This window comes from Paramacrobiotus metropolitanus, unplaced genomic scaffold, assembly GCF_019649055.1.
Source record: "Paramacrobiotus metropolitanus isolate TYO unplaced genomic scaffold, Prichtersi_v1.0 Parri_scaffold0000251, whole genome shotgun sequence".
Lineage (NCBI taxonomy): Eukaryota > Metazoa > Tardigrada > Eutardigrada > Parachela > Macrobiotidae > Paramacrobiotus > Paramacrobiotus metropolitanus.
The window spans coordinates 39,035-62,858 of NW_026570471.1; the positions used below are offsets into that span (position 1 = coordinate 39,035).

At 47.0% G+C, this 23,824-nt stretch overlaps 1 protein-coding gene across 1 annotated transcript; it reads left to right on the forward strand.

Moving 5' to 3' along the window:
- The first annotated feature begins 4,027 nt into the window (after nt 1–4,027).
- LOC129601557 (BTB/POZ domain-containing protein 6-like) lies at nt 4,028–6,331 on the forward strand. Its single transcript, XM_055500391.1, has 6 exons — nt 4,028–4,309; nt 4,453–4,575; nt 4,669–4,825; nt 4,910–5,094; nt 5,218–5,353; nt 5,780–6,331. Exons 1-6 carry the CDS (start codon nt 4,134–4,136, stop codon nt 6,329–6,331), a joined length of 1,329 nt encoding a protein of 442 aa, XP_055356366.1. The 5' UTR covers nt 4,028–4,133.
- Nucleotides 6,332–23,824: the final 17,493 nt, after the last annotated feature.

A 23,824-nucleotide genomic window follows, 5' to 3' on the forward strand; every position in this document is an offset into this window, starting at 1 on the left:
CAGAAGCGGCGGGAGCAGTACCGAGGCAAACCAAAAGGAGCGGTGTCGGATGACTCCGATGAAGATCCTACGTACGGTGAAGACGGGGGTCCGTCGGCATCCGGATTGTCTTCAGAAGCTTCGTCTAATAATGACAGGACAACCAGGAAACGAGTTAACAACCATCGCCGGAAAACTATCAACAAAACTTCGTACAATACTGGATTATTGAGGTTAAAAATTTTGAATAATTTGTCAGATAACTTGCCAAGAGAATTTATGTATCATATATACGCTCTGTTCTTCGTTTACTAAATTTCAGGACGTCTTCGCTGAAAGCTGCAATCCCAAACCGGCATTCTCGCGCAGCTGCCGATGGCCCAGGCCAACGAAAGCCGCAGTGCCGTATACTGTCGACAAAGCTACTGACGCTGGTCAACCCGGCACAACTTCGAATGAAATTGCTGACTTTGAAATCAAAGCAGATGAACTAAACCAACAGCATCTTCGCTCGGAGGTTATCGAAATCGGAGAAACGAAGAGACTTCCCACGCAGCACGTGGAAACGATTCTCATCATACCACCGCCAAAGTTCTTACGCATAGTTCGAATTACTCGCAAGCCATTAATTCCGAACTACGCTGGGAAGTCCCGGCATTTATCGCGCTGCAAGAATCCGCGGAGACGTTTAGGGTTAAGGTGTTCTCGGACAGTATGGTTGCCTCTGATTACGCCGAAAGCGTCCCTGTTATGGACAGAGATTCTGCCCTGGTTGCGAAGTTGACGGAATTATATCGCATTCCAGAGCCGTCGGCAGTCCGCTGTCCTCCGCGTAAGCGGGAAATAGCTTCGGCATCTCGTCTGAAACCCCGCGGGCGGCATGCTTCACATCCGCTTCTGTTGCGTCAGCTTCCCCTGTACCTTCTCCGCTATGAGTCCAGAGCTTTATAGTTTAAAGATCAAAGATGTATCAGCGGTCAACAACGACAATTCGCGGTTATAAATTCAACGCTGTCGTTCCAGCCAACGCCCGACGCCAACGTTCCGACGTTGTGAGACTTTTTTACGCAGACTAGGATGCTGTTATTTGTGCACGGGAAATTTGAGGGAATGTATTCTTAAGATAAGATTCTTAAGCATTTTGTATTCGTTGTGGATAGCCATGGTAAAAATGATTTATGTCATATGTAACAGCTTTGTTATTACTATGGCTTAATGCGTCGTAGAACTACAACGTTTCCGTTATTACTGTCGGTGATGCTCAACAAAATAACACGTTATTGAGTACTAACTGGCGTGCTGTTAAGATTGTTCGGCATGTGGTGTTCGTCTGCCGGGATGACACCAACATACAGTAATACTGATTACAGAAAGACAGATTACGAATAATAATGATAAATTAAAGTCCAGATAAAGAACAGGACCAATAAACATCTTTTCTTAAATTTGGAAACTGATGTAATGGCATAATTAAAAAGATCACAAGTCAGTTATTATAGAGTGTCACTAAAGCATCTGTACGAATAACCGGCATTGAAAAGACAAATACTCTTGAAAAAGGGAAACGATTTCATCGCCTTAATGGATAAAGGTACTAGACAGGTTAGGTTTACAGATTAACTTCTCGTAGTACACCTCAATAGATAACATTCGAAATGCAACAACTACTAAAATATTATCAACACGGACCAGACATACACCATGGTGACAGGTGATACGCCCATTCTCACATGAAAACCGTTTAGGGCTGCAGGATATTCGACCGGAGCGCAGCGAAGGTCCTCTAATTCAGCCAAAATTAAAAAGTGTCTGTCTGTCTGTCGGTTACGGAAGGAAGAAATGACGTCATACAAAGAAGTAAATCGGCGTCATATAAGGAAGTAAAAAATGATGTCATATGAATGATATGATGGAGGAATCGTAGAAGTTTGGGATAGAAAAGCTTAACCTGAGCGAAGGAAAAAAGGTAGCAGGGGGCGGTGGGACTTGACTGTAGTGCGTTTTCGTTAGACGGCTACTATAATGCAGAAAACAAAGCCCCATCGACTCACAGTAGCACTTGTGGCGTGACTAGAAAATTATGGAATCCACAGCTCGCGGGAACAAATTAATATGGAACACTGAACGCTTTCTGAACTAACCACACTGGAACATCAAAAAAAGGTACATTGGGGCAGACGCATTAGTCTTGGGACTTTTGGCCACTCAAGAATGAATGAAAATAATAAACCAACCAGCTTTTGAAAATATAAATCTGATTTAGCAGCGGTGCCGTGGACTACCGCACGTGTGCCTTATTTTAAGTCGTGTTGAGAAACTGATCATTTCCACGGCTAGCGCAATGTCCGCATATCAGAATTTACGGAAATCAGCGCAGTGTAATAGCGTGTAGCGAATGCCGTAATCATCGAACTTGTGGCACAGGGCGGCGAGAATTTGAACGCCCAGGTGCAGGATTCCAGGTGCGCTTTAAGGGGGTGACCTTATCGAGGGAGTGTCACGAATCCGGTAATTACGGTACGTGCAATTTAATTTGGCACCCCAGCGCTTACCAATTACAATTTGGCCGCTTACGTTTAGGCTGCGCTGATTTCGACAAAAGTTTTCGGCGGAGACCTAAGGTTTTTCACAAAAAATTCATGCAAAAATAAAGCGTAGACAAGCGTTGGAACATCAGAAAACACCAGAAAAGACAAGCTAAGAGAATATGTCACGCAAATGAGCAGCCGCTGAATTGAGAGCTAGCCGGAAGGAGCATCAGTCGAAATGAAGGTTAAGCGAAATGATCGGCCCGCGCTCAAGCTCGCACTTGGACTTGGACTGCTAAAACTTGGAGATGGACCACACTTGGACTTCATAACTTGGACTTGTACTTCTAAACTTGGACTTTTCTTCGGTTTCTTTGGTTTCTTAGGTCTCTTAAGTTTCTGAGCATACTAGTCTTTTCCCAGGAGAAGTCCAGGTCCAAGTTGTAAAAGTCCAAGTCCAAGTTAAGAAGGCCAATTCAGAAGTCCAAGTCCAAGTAAGGAAGTCGAAGTTATGAAGTCCAAGTGTGGTCCAAGTACAAGTTTTAGTAGTCCAAGTCCGAGCTTGAGCACGGGCCGAAACGAACGCATGTGACCAAATGTAACACGGCCGTAATTACACGCGAAAAATGCTCGATAAAATGCACAAAAGTGTTTTTTACTGCTACGCCGCTCGGTGTCGGCTGCAGCAATATTAGCCTCAACACATACAAATGGAACGCTTTTCTATCAGAACGATATTTGCCGTTTCAGGGTAGTCGTTTTGTGTGACTGGATTTATCGGGCTTTCCCGCGCAAAAAGTAATTTCTAATATCGCTTATAACATTTTGCTGATAAAATTGCGTACTATTGCAGTGATTTAAAAGCCGTTTCAAAGGCATGCGTTTGAAAAATTAAGCCCGGCTAGCTTTTGTTGTGCACCAAAAGCTGTGGATGTTAGGTTCCCGTCCATTTACCGCAGTTATCATTTTATGTGTAATATTTCAGAAATTTCAAAAATATAAATACTAAAAAAGCCAGCCTGCTATTTGAAGCGATTCACAAACGCAATCCATTTTGTTCTACACCCTGTTTTTTAAGCAAACCAAAACAGCAAAATTTATAACAAGCCAAAACTGAGGCGCGCTGCTAAGCCACCGGAAAAGCAAAAGCTGCGCTCCGGTCTGCCAATGCACCAATCGGTGCATTTTCCTAGTATTACGTCCTTCAGTATTCCTATCCGAGCAAACATCCCGTGGATGGGTTTGTTTCCTTGACGGGAACAAACGTAGTCACAAATCTTTCTGTTACCGGACATAGAAAGGTTAGGTAATCGTGGTCAGACTAGCGATCGATCACACGCAGGAAATTTCATTATCGAGTTTCGTCGCCCACAGGCGGCGGTCTGAACGGATACTTGTCTGACGGCTGCTCTCTTCCACTACAACTTAAAACAGTGCATTACTGATTACCGAAACTCCGTTAGCACTCAGAACTCTGTCAAAATTGGCGAATTTTACGATTAATTTTTCTTGTCTGAACTGTCGGCAGAGCATCAAAGCTTTAATTTCCCATAAAGAAATTATTAGCAACTTCATTTTTTTTCGAGTGTGGGCTGTAACTCAACCGTACTGCGTGGATTACTCAACATGTCGCAGACCTTATCTCCACCAAATGGAACCGAGGTCTTCAGTCCCCCACGACGGGGCGCGCTTGATTTGATCGCGGATCGGATGGGCCGTATGCTGGAAAGTGGAGATTTGTCCGATGTGCAGTTTGAAGTGGGCCGACAATTCGGACGGACGAAGATCTTTCGAGCACACAGGTGAGAATAAACAGCGTACCTTTCCTTTGATTGCTTCGTCAGTACGAGTACTCAATGTCGGTAAACCGTAAACTTGGGCCCTATCGGATGTCTTGGATTCTATAAGATAGAACAAGAAGATTTTGCCAGGTTTTATATTGCAGATATGTGCTAAGCAGCAGCAGCGATGTGTTTTACACCATGTTTTACGGGAGTTTACCGGAGAAGTGTAGCACGCCCATCGACATTCCCGATGTTCCTGAAGATGCATTCGAGATCATGCTCAAGTGCGTCGAGGCTTTGAGCTGGTTATAACGGTTTTCCGATTGACAAGATGATTTAATTTGCCTTCAGATGAACAGTTCGTGATGCATTTATAGGTATATCTACACAGATAAGGTGGATGTAGACGGGGATAATGTTTATCCTACGATGTTGTGCGCTGACAAGTACGACCTGCCTCGATTGACAGATCACTGCTTCGGCTACATCCTGACTGAGCTGAGCACTGACACCTGTTTGCACCATCTGGAAAAGGTGTGCGTTACCTTTACGGTTTTACCAAACCAGTTTATCGCCAAAGTGCTGCAATTCTGAATAGTTTCAGCATCGTTATTCTAGGCGCTTTTGTGGGGTGCACCTGCCGCACATATCGTGGAAAATTGTCTGCACTTTGTGGATGTACACTGTCAAGAGGTCTTGGGGTCTAAAGATTTTACTGAAATTAAAAACAGCACGCTGCGAAGGATTGTGGAGCGCGACACGCTATTTGTGGAGGAAAACATCATCTGCACGGCTGTAAACAAGTACGTTAGTGGCGGCGTAATGCTTTGCACACGACGGTTTCGTGTCCCGACGGTAAATTGACTAAACGTCTTAGGAAATGGAGACTACTTGGTTCCCATCAAATCGCTATTTCAAATTTGCAGTTGGGCAGTGGCTGCCTGCGCCCGCAGTAATTTAGAGCCGTCGCCGACCAACCGGCTCCAGGTGATGAGAGAGGTTTTTCGCCTGATACGATTCCCGCTGATGACGGACAAGCAACTGGCAGACGGTCCCGCTGGCGTAAGTTCTAGTTTAGACTGACTGGTTGCGCTCGGATCTGTTTGAAAATCGAATCACTTTTTGAGCTGTTTTTTTGTAATATCGAGTACAATGAAAAATGAAACGGAGCGTGAAATATTGAGATATTTATTTTTGCCATAATTTTCGAACATTTTTCTTTCTTCAGCGTTGAAACAGGTAATCACATTAAGTAAAACACCAGATGATTACATGGGGTTGCATTAAATAATTACATTCAGTGTTTTAGATAATTACATATTTCACCAATGTTTTACATAGAGCTAGCTACCTTCCATTGAGCATCATTCTTAAAATAATACAATTACAGCAAACGACGATGTACATGTAGTGTTGCTATCATGCAGCCGTTGTATTATCAGTTATGCAGCAGGCGCAGGTAACAGATCCCGGTTTGTATATATATAGAGCGGTTTGCTGACCCCATCAGCGTTAATGGAAATCTACCTTCACAAGCACGCCACGATGCAACATCCGGTGCCATCCGGCTTATTCCCCACACAGCCCCGACAGGCCCCGGTAATCCATGTGGGAGGCATGGAATTCAAGCACGAGGAGGAGATTTTCATGGAGGAGGGATCGCATTGGTACCCGGCCGAAGTGTTAGGAGCCCATGGGTCGGCCGTCGTCGGATTCTCTCGGCGCTTGGATAAGATGGTCATGCGGGAACCAGAAAAGCTTATTCGTGTTTCGGACATCCTGACCCGTGGGCAAAAGGTCCTGTTGTGCGCGACGGGTCATTGGGGCCCCTGTACAGAGGGGACATACGTGGAGCCGGGTGTTGATGGTTGGCATGAGATCGATGCGGCAGGTCAAGAGCGAATGATGCAGCTCCCTGAAATAATCTTGAGCAATAGTCAAGTGGATGCGTGGAAAATGGTGAAAGCCTCCAGCAGCAAAGGAAATTTAAGTGGACGTTCTCAGCGGAAGCGTTCTCAGAATGCGGCTAATATTGTCTGATTTGTGGATTTGATCGCTGTCACGGTTACCGTAGTCTGTACTCCCTTAATAATACTTTTCACACTCCGATTACAACATACTTAAGCTGTTTTGAATTGGATAGTTTTGTACGAGACTCCGTAAAACCATGAAGGCAGTAAAAAATGTGTTTGTCTGAAGGTTACTTTGCCCTCGTGAATGAGAAAGCCCATGGCTCTAGTTCGTCTTACAAGAAAGAAAGCCATAACTTTCCAACAGGAAGTGCTTGTTAGTAAGTTTGTCATTCTTGTGATCGAAACAAAGTAAGCGAGAGCCTCCTTTAAACTAAAGCCGTAGATAATGGAACTACGGGTAGCGGATCATGACGGGAATGATGGGATACATTCAGGATATACTATTATCCTCTTAGTTAACCCAGGTAGTCTGGTAGATAGGGAATAAACAAATTCTGTTTTTGAGGTCAACCACGTACATGGGGAGAAATTCTGGAATTCGCTCACTGGCTGGGCAGAAATTATATGTAACCAGCAGAATGGTTACTTGACATGCGGGCTTGTTGTTTGTTTCGTTGCCTGTTTCTCTCGAGACAGCGAAAACTCGAACTGCAGCTCTGCGTTATTGATCCTCTTAAACTGCAATTCTACATTTGTACTTCCTCTTTAGGCGGCACTGGATGGCACGCTAAAGTTTGTCATGCCAGCAAATTAAAGAAACTAACCGAAACGCGGCATCCTTTGACCTTTCCGAAATAGGGTTAGTTTACAAGCGGGAAAAAAACGTTGCGGTCAAGAATATCCACGCTTGCCTAAGCGCGCCAGCGCACGTAAGCGGAACCTGGGTGGTCTTCACATTGGGCACGAGTGACAGGGACCGATCAGTCGATCACTCGCCTGAGTGACAAGTTCTCATCTGATTAGCATCCTACAGACGGCGGTATGATTACATGCTCTTTTTCCGGCTGCGGTTTTTGTTTTCCATCAAACAAGAAAGTTTTTGCCATTTGATGTGTTTTCGAGTTCGATTGTCGCACGACATAGAGCATCGAAGCTTCCCGGTTACCTTTGGTGTGGAAAATCCTGTTCAGACACTTGAAATCGTGAGTCCGACTTCATGCTGGACTTACTTGCAATCGCCAACTGTTCGTGGAACTCGGAATGTCTTCATCCAACGGAGCCGCCAGTCCGCAACGGGAAGTACAAGTAATGGGCTTGTCACGGGGATGAAACGGATGCAGTAAAGATTCAACTGATACGCAGCTCGAAGCGGGACGGCATTTCGGACCAGCGAAGATCCTTCGCGCGCACAGGAGAGAATCACAAGTAACAAAACTACGGCATCGTTCCTGTTTCTCAGCATGTCGATGCTATTTTTGGTGGTTGAACTTGCTAAGAAATTAAGAATGATGGAACCCTTACGCAGTTATGCTTTGTACGGTGATGCATAGGAAGATATTGCTTGATTATTGAAGACTGCAGGGGTTTGCTAAGCAGTTGCAGCAATATCTTCCACACCATAATTTCGTGACCTTTGGCTATTGTGCACGAAGCCGGTGTTGCAATCGCGTGTAGATATCTTGATCTGTACCGGAAACCTGTAAATACGAAGGTTCAAATGGTTAAATACGAAGATTAATTTTGATACCGCAGCAGTCTTGTCTGATGGGATTGACAGGAAACTGAACTAAACCAGAAAAATTAGCAATATAAAAGCCCGGACAATTATTATATACCGCTTATTATATACCGGACAATTATTATATACAATCGACTTCTACTTACTTCGAAAAGTAACAATCGAATAACCCCGACAATAAATGTCGTTATGGTTCAAAATACTTCCATACGATGATAACCTCGAAGTATAAGGCGGTTAATCTGGCATCATAATATATAGCATACTCATTATTACCTATAAGTTCACGCAATGAAAATTAATGATTATGATACTGTATCTGTAGCGACCAGTACGAGTAGACTCAGAAGAGTACCTACAATCGAACTCCGCGAAAAATTACCGTAACTTATGTTACTGTTTTGTGTTTGCGAACTCACCTCCCACGTTCGGCACGATGTGCACTGTCCATCGACGCACGTGCCCCGACCACTACAGGGGTTCCGTTCATCTCTCTTTTGGCGCAGTTTGTTTATATTCGTAATTTGTATTTATATTCATTCCGAATCATTCACTTTATGAAAGCAGTTACAAAAACCGTAAAACATCGTTACTGCCAGATCGCGGTTTGCAAAGATGAAGTTGAAGTTCTCGTAGGATCTTTAAAAGAACACTGCCGGAAACACTGTGTATTCCTTTATTGCCCTGCGGTATTCGGTGATACTCGAAGCCGCCTTATAATTTACAAGAATGAAGAAATACATGTAGCGTCGATTTCGCCGCCACATTTGTTTGTGGTCTACGGTCGCAGATTAAATTCTGATTTAATTATCAGACCGCTCGCTAACTGCGCGGCGAAAACAATGGCATTGATTGTTTGGGTTCTTTTCCAAATACGGTAAACCTTCTTGTTTAAGGTGCTTGTACAAATTAAGTATTGGAGACATTTAAAGTAAGCACACAAGCTGAGGCCAAACGCTGATTCGCTGAACGATATTCAGATGCCGCAACCTGCAAGTTTAAAAGTTAAAAGTTGTTTGTTCAAGTTTAATTACCTCTCATAAACACCGAACACCGCTCATAATTAACTCTCATAAACACCGTTACTCCTTAGCTCGCGTAGGAGCTAACGAGTAACAAAAAGCGGGCTGCGGAAAGAGACGTGAAGGATCTCGAGCCCGCAATACTACAGCCCAATATGATCGAAAATCCGGTTTCTTTTGACGAACACCCGAATCGTGAGGCCGCAGGAATCGTTGCTGAATCTTCGCGCAGGTAAAGCTCGATAATTTTTCATAACTCGAAGTGACAACGAATAGGCAGTTTTCGGTTCTGGGACTCCTTCTGCCGAAATCGCTGTTCAGAGAGGCGTCAAAGCGCGCGTGCCGATCTGCGTATGGCTTCGATTATTTGGACGACGTCGGAAGCGAGCACAGGCGGCGGGTGTATTATCGACGCAAATCAAAGCGAGCGGTCACGAATGACTCCGAAGAAAATCTTACATACCGTGAAGACGGCGGTCCGTCGGCATCCGGATCTTCTTCGGAATCTTCGTCGGATAATGCAAGACTCACAGGAAACGAGTTTAAAACCATTGGCGGAAAACTATCAACGAAACTTCGTGCAAAACTGGATTACTACGTTTAGAATTTTTGACTTTGTCAAGTAACGTGCCAAGAGAAGTATACATCATACATACGCTCTATTTCGTTGCCAAAATATCTGGGCGTCTTCGCTGAAAGCCCCACACCGGCATTCTCGCGCAGCTGCCGATGGCCCAAGCCAACGAAAGCCGCAGTGCCGTGTACTGTCGACAAAGCTACTGAATCTGTCAACTCGCCACAACTTCGTCTGAAATTTCTGATTTTGAAATCATTGCAGATGAGCTAAACCAACAGCATCTTCGCTCGGAGGTTAACGAAATCGGAAAAATGAACAGGCTTCCCACGCAGCACGTGGAAACGATAACGATTCTCCTCATACCACCGCCGAAGTTCCTACGCATAGTTCGTATAATCTCCCAAGCCATTATTCCGAACTACGCTGGGAAGTCCCGGCACTTATCGCACTGCAAGAATCCGCGGAGACGTTTATGATTAAGGTGTTCTCAGACTGTATGGCTGCGTCTGATTACGCCGAAAGCGTCCTTGTTAAGGACAGAGATTCTGCCCTGGTCGCTAAGCTCACGGAATTATATCGCATTCCAGTGCCATCGACAGCCCGATGTGTTCCGCGTGAGCGGGAAATAGCTTCGGCATCTCATCCGAAACCCCCTGGATCGGTGCACGCCGCATGCTTCACATCCGCTCCTTTGGTATAGTAAGCCCAGATCTTTTAAGATGTAGAGAAGCGGTCAGTCTCGCCATTCGCGGTTGTAAATTCAATGCTGTCGCTCTGTCCAAGGACCCGCGTCATGAGACGTAACTGCTCATTTTTGACGCCGGCTGGGATGCTGTTATTTGTGCATTTTGAGGGAATATATCAAAGACGTTTTAGCATTTTTTGTTCGTTGTGGATAACTATGGCAAATATGATTTATGAAATATGATATGTAGCTGTAATGTATAGTGCAAGTACACGTACGTACAAAGTGCAACGATGTGCATTCTCGTGAAGGTGGATAATGTCCGATGTCCATCGTGCCGTAGCAACTGGTGATGGAAGTACCAGCATTGTTACGTTATGTGAATTCAGATGGATTTTGCTCGGCCAGCGGGCACGTAACAAAAAAGGTACTGTATTATGCCGCCGCTACAAACATACCAGTAACTGCTTTTGTTAGTACTGTGACTTATTGGGTCGAAGAACTACAACCTTCTCGTTATTCCTGTCGACGATGCTCAACAGGAACACACAGGTAACGAGTACTAACTCGCGCGGTGCGATGTAACGTCGTTGTGATAGCTATGACTTCGAAAATCGAACGTATGTTTTATATCGACTATTTGGTAACCGGCATTTGGATTTGTAGTTAGTATTACGGTTATGGCTGTTCGGTATGATTGTGGTGTCTGTAAGCAGGAAACCCATAAACTGTACACATTACAGATAGACACATATATTACAGCACAACAAAGAATCAACACACATAATCATTATCTTTTATTTAAGTTGAAAATGGGCCAAAAGGCGTAATAAATAGACTCACAAGGCAGGCATTCCAGATTTGTCAGCAGTGCATCCGGAGGATGAACACTCCGCGTTCCAGTACTGATAAGACAAAAACCGTTAAAACAACACGGGATACGTACAAGATACGACTTAATCGCCTTTGAAAGAATTTAGGTACTACCATATCGCGCCCGGACAATTGGGAGTGTGACATTCGCCGCACTCAAATTCGACGCTCGACTTTTCGCCGCGAAGACATTTCGTCGCCGGACATTCGGACGCTGGGACATTTCAGTTTGGGACATTATGCTTTGAGACATTTTACCTTTGCGACATTTCAACGCAACACGTCTGGTCGCGGACAATTCGTCCTGGGACTTTTCGAATGATGCGACTGATTACCCAAAAAATAATTAACCGCGTTTAATTCTCACTAGTTTTTTCCAGTTTTTTTAAGGCGTTCTTAGTTTTTCTTAAGTTTCTTAATATTTCTCAGACTTTCTTAGGTCGTCTTATTTCTTCTTAGGTTTTTCTTAGGTTTCTTTGATTTCTTAGGTTTCTTAGGTTGTTCGTTTGGTTTTTTATTTTCCAGTTTCCCCTTTTCTGACTCTTTTAGTTAGCTTAGTAAATCATTTATCTGTAGGCGAAATGTCACTTCGTCGAGATGTCCTCGACGAAGCGACCGGCGCCGACACGACATGCGGCGGAAAGTCTCGCGGCGTAAAGTCCTACCGACGAAATGTCGCAAGACGAAATGGCCTTGCGGTGAAATGTCTGCGACCTAAAGTCCTGCGACTAGTTGTCCGCGGCGAAATGTCGCGGTGCCCTAGCATTTAAGTTTTACCGACTAACTTTTCTAAATTTACTTAGTTGATTTTTACCCCAGTAGATCCACTAGATACAAAGCTAAAATTGCCAACAACCAACATGGCCCATACACTGCATACATTCATTTTCCAAGGAGAAATTTGAGGACTGCAGGACATTGTCTGTGTCTTCCTTGATTATTGGCTATGGCTATTTTACCCCAGTATTCTGCAGTGTGGCAAAATAGCCTTTTGCTATTTTGCCCCACACTGAGTTCAAATAGCCTTTAGCTATTTTGCCCCAGTATGGGGGGCAAAATAGCCTTCTGCTATTTTGCCCCACACTGTGCTCAAATAGTCTTCAGCTATTTTGCCCCAGTATAGTCTTCAGAATAGCCTCTAGTTAATCTGGCCACACCCTGCGTTCGAATAGCTTTAAACTACTGTATTTTGTCGCCGTTTCCGGTAAATACACTGCATATTTATCAAATGCATTATTCACTTATAAAAATACATGTATTCACTGCTTTGGATTCAATCAGCACAGTCACTTTGTCTTCGATAGTGTTACGCTACCTCAGTATTGCTCGATCCTTTTGCTGGCCTCTAGTAGATCTTTCGGAATGACTGTGACTAGACCGCACTGAACTTGTTTGGCTGGGTTACTAGCGCAATCCTCACTTCTGCCAAAAAATTAGAAAAATTGGATTCCAATGCGGCTCCAATTATGAAGTCAATAAGGTTCGGAGAAGTGAATGCCAAAATGCATATGATAAATTCGTGCAGTACGACATGGCTACTGTTGCCGCTAGACGAGATTGCACTACTATCAAGTCCGGGCGCTGCCTAACCCGTGCCGGACATCGCACGTTTCGAACAACGTGCTCCAGTGTTTCCGTAGATTTTCGTACACCAGACGCTGTTGTGCTGCGATCTCATCTAGCTCCTACAGTAATGTTACTGCCACTGTCACCATGTTATAGTTCTGTTACTGGGTGGTGGCGAGAATCGCACTGTTACAGTAAAACCTGCGTACTTTGAACACCTGCGGTTCCAAATTCTTCGTTCAATGTAGACGGCCGTTCAATGTACAGAATAGCTGCCCCCAGGGGCCGCCCTTGAACACAGTGCTTCTGCACCCTAAAGCTGCCAATGAGGGCGAACAGGCGCCGCCTTAGGGGTGACAGCCCCGTTAGCAAGCCTTTTTTACGCTATTTTCGCGCATAACAAATCAAAATTTTTGTGGTGTTAAAGTTGCAACCACCAAATGTTTAGTAAACTCTGGTTTGTTTAGCGCTTTTCTTGTGTTTTTTCGCTTTTGAAACCAGATTCCGGCGCTTTGTTCATTTTCAAAAGGTTAAAATATTAGTAAATAAATAGATCTGTTCCATCTAATTTGTTCAATGTTCACTTTAGAGAGATGTTCAATATACGCGAGGTCCCCCCTGTGTTATAGTCTACGAGACGCGCCGGTTCCGTAATGACCGTTTAATGTACACCAGTGTTCAATTTACGCGAGTGTTCAAAGTCACAGGTTTTACTGTACTGGTGGTGATTGGCCAGTCGCTATGGCAGCCCACCAGATGGCAGCCAGCGACAGTGCCGCTTCCGGTGTGCCGACTCGCACACGGAGTCGCACTCGCTATCGTTCGCCGTGTCGGCCTCGGCTCAGACTCAGCTACGCCTTGCCTCGCCAACGGCTCTACGTTTCGGCCAATCAACATTCACTCGCTCGTGTTGGATCTTCCCAGTGCCGCATTAGGCTTTTTCCTCTGTTCGGCTCGATGTGCCGTTCAGTCTCATTCGATAGGATTCTCTCACTCGAGTTTGTATTCACGACGCTTTACCGCTCACATCATTCTCCATGTGCTTTGCGTTTTGGTTTCTTTGCGCATTATTTCTGTACACAATACAGCTTTGTTCTCAAGATCGTGAGCCACTGTCCGCCTGGTGTCATATGATAGCAGATCCTGTGTTTTCCTTCAACGGATCTTTCTGAGACACGGTGTAGAACTACAGCCGTAACGTCCGACGAAAACCCAGGGTAGAATCGAAACCCGGTTCCCATCCCCATCTGATCGCCGCCAGCCGGAACCGTCTGGTTTCTCTTGTTTCTTTTGCGAGCAGATAGACTCAGCATGCTCTCTTATTCCGCGCGGGCGGATCGATCTTCGCGCAGACGACCAACGGACGACTTTTGCCGGCTGATTGGCGGTTCCCGCTGATCCCCGGACAAAGCGGATGGAACGGACGGAGTGGAGCCCTCTCAGCACTCATTAATCGGGGTCGCCTTTGCGTTAAATCGCACCCGCAACTTTAAGAACGAGAGCGGGACGTTTTCACGCAGACAACTTAGCGGATCAACTCGGAACAACGGTACAATACCCGGACTCACCCTGTAAATTGGTCCATACGACCCTCGGTTAACCGTGTAAAACCTTGGTAGACCCGGTATAGCCGAGCAACTTTCATTTTGACGAACGAAAAGTAGTTGTGGTCGGCTAAAAGCCATTTTCACCGGAGAAACGGGCTTTAAACAACTTTTTGCGGGTTAATTTAGCTTAGCTGGCCTAATTACTGACGAGCCCTTGAGCATCGTTATAAAAACTTAGAACCTCGGTTTGTGACCCTTTCCGAATTTCAGAAATTAAGGGAGTAAATTTTCACTGGCCAAATTAATGTTTGGTCGGTTAAAATATTTTTCTCAATTTTATTGGATTTTTCGGAAATTTTCTACGGCGGAAAATAATAATTTAAAATTCAGAAAATAATTGTGATTTCACGACTGCCAATTTACCATAATAAAAATAGAACAAACAGAATCGCGGAGAAGGCAAGTAGTGAGTCATTGTTTTTTTAGAAATTGCACGCAGAATCGCGATGTAATCAGTAATCCGCAAGACCGCTTAGCTGTGCGACGTCATAGCGGTCAGCGCTGTGGTATAGGACGTACTTCAGCTGAACCCTGTTTTAACAGTGCAGGTAACACAGGCACATCCGCTACATCAACCACACCCCACCTGACCTTCGTCTTCTCGGACCTTCGGGCCTTCAACCAAGACAAGGAATCTGATGGGCGCTAGCATATTCCCACAGATCCTGTGGATGATAACTGTCATAAAAACGGTATATAAAAGGTTTGTTTTACGGCAAAGGCAATGTGTTGCGAGCTGTGAACAAAAATGGTTAAAGCAGAACACGCTGGGTTACGGGTTGACTAGTGAATAGTGACCTTTCAGATTGTTGCCAAAACCGTGGACCTTTTTAGACGGTAAAGGTGTACATGAGCATTGCTCGTCCCGGACTGAGGGAGAGGTTGATGTTGGAGTGGTTGTTCGCTGGAGATATGACGACGCCGGGGGACTACACTAGCAGATTAACGGTCAATGCGACACCGCCAGTGGTGGCGCGTGGATCTACAGGCCCGACGGTATTTGACTCGCGGCAAATCGCCTAGGAGTCCAGCGATTTGAAGATCTTTTCGGAAAGCCGTCCGCCGATGATCACCGGCATGGTGAATGACGCCGTGGATGAACGGTTGAGAGAATTCAACCGGTACGCCGTAGCCCTTGAGTGGGACCAACAGAAGAAATAACGGCAAGTACCATTGTGCCTGAAAGAGTTTGCAGGACAGTGGTGGGACAAACCACCAGCAATGGAGCGGTTAGCTTCGGCGGCGACACCAAGATGGCGGTGGCCACGTCGGGCCACCCGAAGCTGTCGTATAAGTTTGGACCACCGAGGCGCCAGGAGTGGCGCAGTCGCACGTTTGGACGGAACGCGACCGGTGGTGGAGATAGAGAGCCGGCGAATCGACCGGTCACTACCAAACCTGGAGAGAGCGGTTTCACAAGGAAGCCAGCTCCAAGGGGACAACGCATATGCTTCAACTGCGGGAAGTGGGACATTTGGCCCGTAAGTGTCCATCCAATAAACCCAAGATCAAAGCGGAGGTGCGAATGGTCTTGAGAAAAATTACCAACGAAGTCGTAAGGCCAGTGACCGTAAAATTGAACGGAGTGAGGCCGACCTTTAAAACACGCATCAAAAGTTTCAAACAACAGTAACTCGAGGTGGCCGGTTTCCAACAACATCAGACAGCGACACAAGCTCGGAAGCCAGCAGAGGCGCCGCCCGCACTGGAACCGGAAGCACTGGAATTGGCAGTCGACCAAGAAGAGGCGATGAAGTTCGCAGAGTCGGACCATGGGAAGTGGACAATTCCGAGTTCCGACAGTGGGTCGGTGTAAGTGAAAGTCCTGGAGCCGGGGCCACCGAAACCGACTGCAAAGGCCACGCCTAAACCAGTGGTTAAATCGGTTGTGACTAACGTGACGGTCGCAGCCAAGTAGGTCACACCGAAGAAGGTGAACACCGTAGCAGGGGAAGCTAAGCGACGGGTCAAAGAAACCGGACGTGGTGCCAAGTAAGTCGGACCTTGTGCCGGTAAAATCGGATGCAACGCTTAATCGGATGTACCGCAGCGAAGAAGCTGAATAAAGCGTTAAAGAAGCCGACAGGGTTGCCGAAAAGTTCGGAGCCGTCTGTTGGAGCGGTCAAACACTCGGGAGGCTGGAAACCGCGGCAACCGTCGGCCGGTAATGTACCGGCCGGAGCTAATGACCGCGGTGGCCTGAGATGATGTCCGGAAAATTTTCTGAACCAGTGATGCCACGCATGGCCGGAGCGTTACAGACGCCGCCGACGAAAGAGTCCACCACCACCAAAGCGCCGGCAAACTGGGCTTTTGAGGACGTAAACCCACTAGACGTTAACGTAACAATGGGGCACGAGAAGACTTGGCTAGGAACAATGATGGTTAAAATGTCCATAGAGCCGATGTCTAGTCATGAATCACTGCGGGTTTTGGCATCGTTCTCTAACGATGTGCCAATGGATACCATCCAAGTTCGCGTAGGGGGATTGGATGGTCGGACCGGGGCGGATATCTTCCGTACTCGGACGGAAGTGCTGTCATTCCGGATGACACTGTCCGGTACAAAGCAACAATCTTAAGCGAAATGCAATTCGAAGCATTTGTCGGGCGTATCGGTTCAGCGGATGTAAAGCTAAACTGGATGCACTCGGTGAATTCAGGCCTGGGCTTGTCAGGGGTCGACTTACAGGCTACATTGGTACGCATTCAGGACCAGAAGGTTGGGGTCACCGCCAGAGAGTTGGAGCTAGCCTAAAGAGTTGGAGCTGGCCTTGAACAAGAAGCAGAAAGTGTGCGATTTAGAAGCGCACCCGAAGAGAGGTAAGAATAACCTTTCTGTCGACAAGAAAACTCCGCTGGTAGGGCAAGGGGTTGGTCAAGTCGATTGACCTTCGGCATTTGGTTGATCGAAAGCTCGCTTACGAACGCTTTTTTGTAGGGGGGGTCGTGTGGTTGGCCGGAGCAGTGTTGACAGCTCCGCTGCCTTAGGTCACCATCGAGTTGAATGGTGTACAGTACGAAGCAGTCGTGGACAGTGGATCTAAGATCGTCATTGTTTAGCGTGCCGTGGTGGGCCTGTTGGTAGTCGATTTGGCTCCTTCCACCGTCGCAGCCGGGTGTGCCAACGGACAGATGATGGAAGCCCAGGGACAGCTGTACAACGGGACATCGTTCCATTCGTCGTGTTCGACGAATTTTCCATGAAAGGTCACGCTGTTGTGATCGGTTGCAACATGTCGGTTGCAAATCACGGTGGTCGCCGAGTTTCCACGGCCGGAGAACCTGAAGGTCCTTCGGAGGTTCCTGGGCTTATCCTCTTATTATTGCCGATTCATAAAGAGCTTCGCTCATATCGCAGCGCCATTGCATGCGCTGGTAAAGAAGGACCAGACCTTCTTTCAGGGGGTTTAATGGCGTTTGGCAACCTCAAAGTGGCCATGTGTACCGCATCGGTACTGGCACACTTTGAACCGGAGAAGCCGGTGGAGATGCATCTCGACGAATCAGGGCACGGGCTGGGCACCGTACTGGTCTAACGCGACGACGATAGTCGCGACACCGATCGCGTGTGGAAGTCGGCATCTGATGGATGCTGAAACGCGACACCATACTATAGGCCATTGTATGGTCGTTTGAGAAGTTCCGTCACTTCCTTTTCGGACGACAAGTGACCGTCTTCTCGAATCACCACAGCTTGTGTTTGATCATGGGAATCCAAACACCGCACAGCCGACTTATGCGCTGGGCGCTACGGCTGCAAGAGTTTGAGCTGGAGATCCGGTATAAACTGAGAGTGACGCACCACGACGGTGATCGTTTGTCGCGTTATCCACCGGTCTTACAGGTCAACTAGTCGTTGCTGTTGTTGACCGGCCAGAAAGAGGTTTCCGTGCCGAGCAGGCCAAGGACGCGTTTGTCCTCGAGCGCTTTCGGTAGTTTCCACCCGAGTCGGAGGGCACGATCGTACGAGAGTCGTACATGTTGAGGACGGGCTCCCGTATCGCCGATGGCGGGCGAACGTTTCGAAGAAACGCGGTTGCTGTTGGTAGTGCCAAAGCAGCTCCGTGAAGAGATCCTACGAGTGCCATAACGAGAAGTACGTAGGGCACCTCTGGTTCGGACGAACGTGGGATCGGGTTCGCGAACGGTTCTTTTCCCGGCTATGGTGGAATAAGTCCGACAAATGTACCGTGCCAGACACGGAATATCCCGACCACGGCAACAGCAGGGCCACTGCAGCCCTTTTGTGCCGAAGACCCTTGGGTGATTGGGGCTACGGACGTACTGACTACTACTGAGTCCGTTACCAAAGTCAAGTGGTGGGAAGAAGTACACTATTACGGCCACCGACTTATTTACCAAAATTGCAAAGGCGTTGGTTGCGCAGACGGCGGAGGCTGTCGGACAATTTCCCGTGTTCGACATCTTTTGGCGGCACGGAATTCCGTTAAAGTCCCTCAGTGACCGAGGAACTCCATTTCTGAACGAAGCTTTATAAAGAACTCCATTTTTGAAGTGACCACGGAGCTTTATAAGCTCTTACACGTGAAAAGGCTAGTTACATCTGGATACCATCCCCAGACCAAAGGATCCTGTGAGCGGTTCAACCGGACAATCGCCGATATGCTGTCTAAATTCATCGGCCAAGATGAAGGAAGTTGGAATAAACGGTCCAACGGAAAGTGTGTCTTGCGAGCTGTGAGATAAAGGTTACAGAAGAGCCCGCTGGGTTACGGGTTGACTAGTGAATAGTGACCTTACACGATAATCGCGGCAGTGGAAACTTCGGTTACCGAGGGGCAGAGGTGGCCAGGTGCAGGATGCCCTGCGGTCGCCCTGGACATCACAGCAGTAGGCTCGCCAATTAACGACCTACGTCGATCGGATGGAAGCCAAGTTCTTCCAGTGGGCCCAGGATGGCACGTTTTCCTGCGGTATCTGCATGGGGCAACCACAACCAAGGCAGTTGTGGTGATGCCAGTTTCCGGCTGGAGGACAATCGTAACCCGAGATGGTACTGGTATTGGAGGTACCGGTACGATATTGGCCATCCACTTGGATCAACCAATCAGAAATAATCCGAACATCGTACCTCCGCCGCGCTCTCGTGAACAGAATGCCGGGGTCAAGGAAACGGCGGAAACCGTCAGGATGGCGGCCGCCCGGTGCTGGCGGCACCGCCAGCTAGCCAGCGACCACCTTCTCCGGTCTCCCCAACCCCAATAGGAGCTCGAGAAACTTCCAGCCCGTAGAAAATGGTCCGGCCCTGGGAACTTCCCAGAAGAACGGGCAAAATCGATGAGCTCCGGTGACTCATTCGACCTCCGTCGTCCAACAGATCCACCGGACAAGGGGAACCCCACTAATCGGATTGGCCCTTATGACACAGCTAAGAACCTTAACTAGGAAACAGTTGGAATCCAGGCCCGGACACTTATTTTTCGGCAACTACTCGGATCCCCCCAGGCCACCAAGGCTTGGATCCTGCCTAAAGAATCAACATCCCCGCAAATAACCCCGTCCTCGTTGCCCAATAGGCGACCGAGGATGATTTACAAGGTCTTGCCCGGACGGATCATCAACCAGACCGTTAACCACGATCTGCCATTACAGCCGAGGCTACCCCGGATGTGCACCTTAATTAACCCGCAAGACCCTCCGCAAGGTTGGCCAATAGGCGACGAACGTCGATGTTTAGGGTTTTTCCCGGATGGAACAACCACCAGATCGCTTGACTACGGTCTGCTACAGCAACTAAGGTTACTTCGGATACCGAGGTTACCCGGATCCAAACCTCAAAGTCCGCCAGTAACCCTTTCCAAGTTACCCAAAACATGACAGGAGATGAAATTAGGGTTTTTGCAGGACACATCATTCAGTACAGCCCGTAACTACGATCCGCAAGTGCAGGCGAAGATATAACTCGGATTTCAACTCGAGTACCGAAGCTGCCATTGGACTTTAACCCAGCAGCCGAGGCTGACCATAGATTTTGATTCTGCTAACGTGCCTTCTCTCGGATACCGAGACCACCCTCAAACTTAACCCTCGAAACACGGCATTACTCAGCCTATATTATTCAGTTAGTTGACTAGGCACAGAATTGACGGGTTTGTCCAGATGAAAACCTTGGAACATCGGAGTCGACCGGACGCAGGAGTCTGACTCCCCGCTTAGAGCATTCAACCACATGAAGACCCGGTCCTTGTTGCCTAATAGGTGACAGGACACGAAATCACGGTTTTGCTCCGTTGAAAACGTCATATTACCGGATTCCACCGGAAGATCCAGCGACCAGGTGACCCAATAGGCCCTGTTTCTAACCTGCCTTATGGTATTCGCGGATGCGACAGTGCCTCTCCACTAACTTTACCCGACAAACCTTGGCTGGATGTAAGTACGAGTCTGTTTTACCCGGCTTCGAAGGTTTCAGTCAAGTCTAATTGGATGATGCCGGGTCGGCAAGTGAGTTTTCCGCCAGTTTCTCACCCGGCCACGAAGATCCATGCCATACCCAAATTCAATCCGTCAGAAGTAAGTTTCGCGCCCATTTCTTCCCTAACCCTCGGTGAATTGAAACGGCTCCATCGGGTATCCCGAGAACCGATGCCTCGGACCCGGATGACCGGACATCCAGTGGACTGGAGCCCTCGTGAGCGGACGTACTCTAGTCTGAATAAACACCCGGACCAAAGACTTTGAATTTACTTTTTCGAATCATGAAATGATGTCCTCATTCAGATCTTTAGCTGAATTCTTTATTAACCTGCTTTCCAGGAACGGTGAGGTTTTTTTACTTTAGCTAGAGACAGAATAATGCTTTATTTTTTTAGCTTTTGCCTTTACGGATGTCGCTAAAAGCGCAACTGGCAGAAGTCTACACCGGTCCGACAAGAACATCGACCGACCTTTGGATTTCGGCCGTGAGTTGTATTGCCACCACGGGCCCGGGTGATAACGCAGGACCGGAGAGACCCACACCGGAAATTCCGGAGGTGTAGCCACCGACACCAATAGTGTCGTGTACGGAGCGTTTGAGAGGAGTCCCGGAGTTTCTAACAAAAAATCACAACCGGACTTTTTGTAATCGGGATTAAGTCCTGATAGAGTAACCCAACACGGAACCTTCCCGGAAGGTACGATATGAGGGGACATGGACCGCACTCGACTTCCGTGGACCGATTAAAGTCGGGATCCGAAGAGTCGATTCCGGACAGGAAAACGTTGTAGTGGCGGAGCGAATGATACACCCCTCAAGCTACAAATGGCGCGAAATAGCCTTATCACGTAGTCAAAAGTAACCCGACGAATCGCTTGCAAAAGACTTATCGACGGCGCGAAACCCCAGTAAGGGTCAAACCAAACCGAAAGCAAACTTACGCGAAGCAAAAACCGACGGACTGGTAAATAAACCGAATCAACCGGGCTTAGCAGCCCTGCAGTGCCCCAATAAAATCAGCCCGCTAAATCAAGTCCGGGCAAGAAACCCGGTCCGTCACCAAATCGAGGGCGTGACCGATCCCAGTAGAAACCACCTTCGGACTTTGCGACACAGGCTATGCAGGAATTGCAGAAGCAGACTGTAATAACAGAGGACACGGAGACGCCAAAGAAGCTGAAGGGAAAGGCCAAAGTACCGGACCCGGCACGGGAAAACGGACGGAAACGAAACGCGAAGCTATACCGAGGCAGACGAAGGAAAAAAATCGGTGAAGAAGCGGGAAAATAAACAACTTCAAACACCGGTCCCGGGACAACCAACCACCAGCAGTCCGGTCGATCCACCGGTCCCGAATCAGAAGCGTGAAACGACAGTGAGGCATAAGCTAAAGGCTGAAGAAGTACTAGAAGAGGCTGAGGTAGTGGTTGAAGAAGCTCATATAGATATCCTGAGCAGTTATAGGAGATGATTCTAACCGCACAATGCCAAAATAACTATATCAACTGCACCACGCCCAATTGGATCATAGGTAGCTTATACTAAGGAACCGATTTCTCATAGCTCATAGAAGTTAACGGTCGGACCCAGGGCGGTCATCCATGATCCCGCTACAGAGCTTACAACCCGCATTATGCTTTATGTAATCGAAATATTGGTGAATGTAAGCGCGGATATCAGGCAAAATGCCCCGGCTACCAGTTCACCTGTACGGTCAGATCTTCCCGCCACGTTTACCGGTGCCCAAAGAAGTCCCGCCTTTTTCGCAACCGGACCGGTCTCGGCGCAGCCGATGTCATTTGCCTCGACGAACAAATAAGTTGACAGTTTGCCAAGTCGTTAACTCCAAACATCTACTTACTACAAGGGCTGACGTACCCCAACTACAGTTACTCAGTATCACCCTTCCCGGTGTCATATGGAAAACGTGATGTGATCATCTTTTGATCACACGCCGCACGATGTAAGCGGACTTAGCCTATAGATCTATAACCGACACTTATGCGACCCGGAATACCCGCTAGGTATTCACGTCTACTTCCATCTATGGCCGGATTCACGCTGACTTCTATCTATCCATTTTCTATGGAAGCGCCGCCCAAAACGGCCGATTTTTTAGCAGTATGCGTGAACGCGGCGCGCTTTACTAAATAGATACCTAAATAGGGAGCAGGATTGCATTCACACAGACACCTTTGAATAGGTGCAATAAAAGTTATTGTTTAGGCGCCTGCGATAGTCAGTCGAGTTTGCGTGAACACATGCTGCCTATCAGTACTTATAAGTATAGTTCAAAATACGAGTACGTAAACAAGACGCCGAACTAAAACCGAATAAAATCACAGAATGGTAATTATTTTTACACTCTTACTGTTACGAAGATCGATTATTTAGTAGACTGTGGACAAAATACGTATAATACTTAACACTTACGGTTCCGTGTGCTTCATAAATTTAATCGAACTAGCATACCACATAATAAAAGTTGCATTTCCCGTATTTCGGTTCTTTGGGTGCCATTTGTTTGCTACCTGGCTTACAATAAAAATTATTGAATGTATTTTCAAGTCAGTGCTTCAAAAGCAGGCAAAAGCTGAAATCAGTTTTCCAGGTTTAAAAAATGGCGCATCACAAAAGACACCAGATATTATTACAGTAAGAGTGCTCGAATTTCTATTTACCCAACACAAGTCTATCCAGTTGGTTCATTAGTTATTCGGCTTGCCATACGCTTAATATCGGCTCACCATAAGGCAGCGCTCAACCGCCTCGGGCGGCTATTCGCTACCGTCACAGCGAGCGGATGCGTATAACGCTGCCTACTGCTACCGCGGGCGGTTGCCAGTTGCCGATACAGCGGGCGGGTGCCTACTGCATGGCTGATCATACGTTGACTCTCCGCATAGTGTAATCACAGCTTTAATACAATTATTTTGTAATAAACGTTTCGAAAATAAATTGTTAGAAGGCACGGTCTGTACAGATACTCTGTACACGTATTATGATCGCTGTATAAATCAGTAAAAGTGTAACACATAATAAGGCAATAAAAAATTTGAAGGAGTTTTTTTTACTTTAAAGTACAAAAGCATTGTTTCTAATTTTTCAGG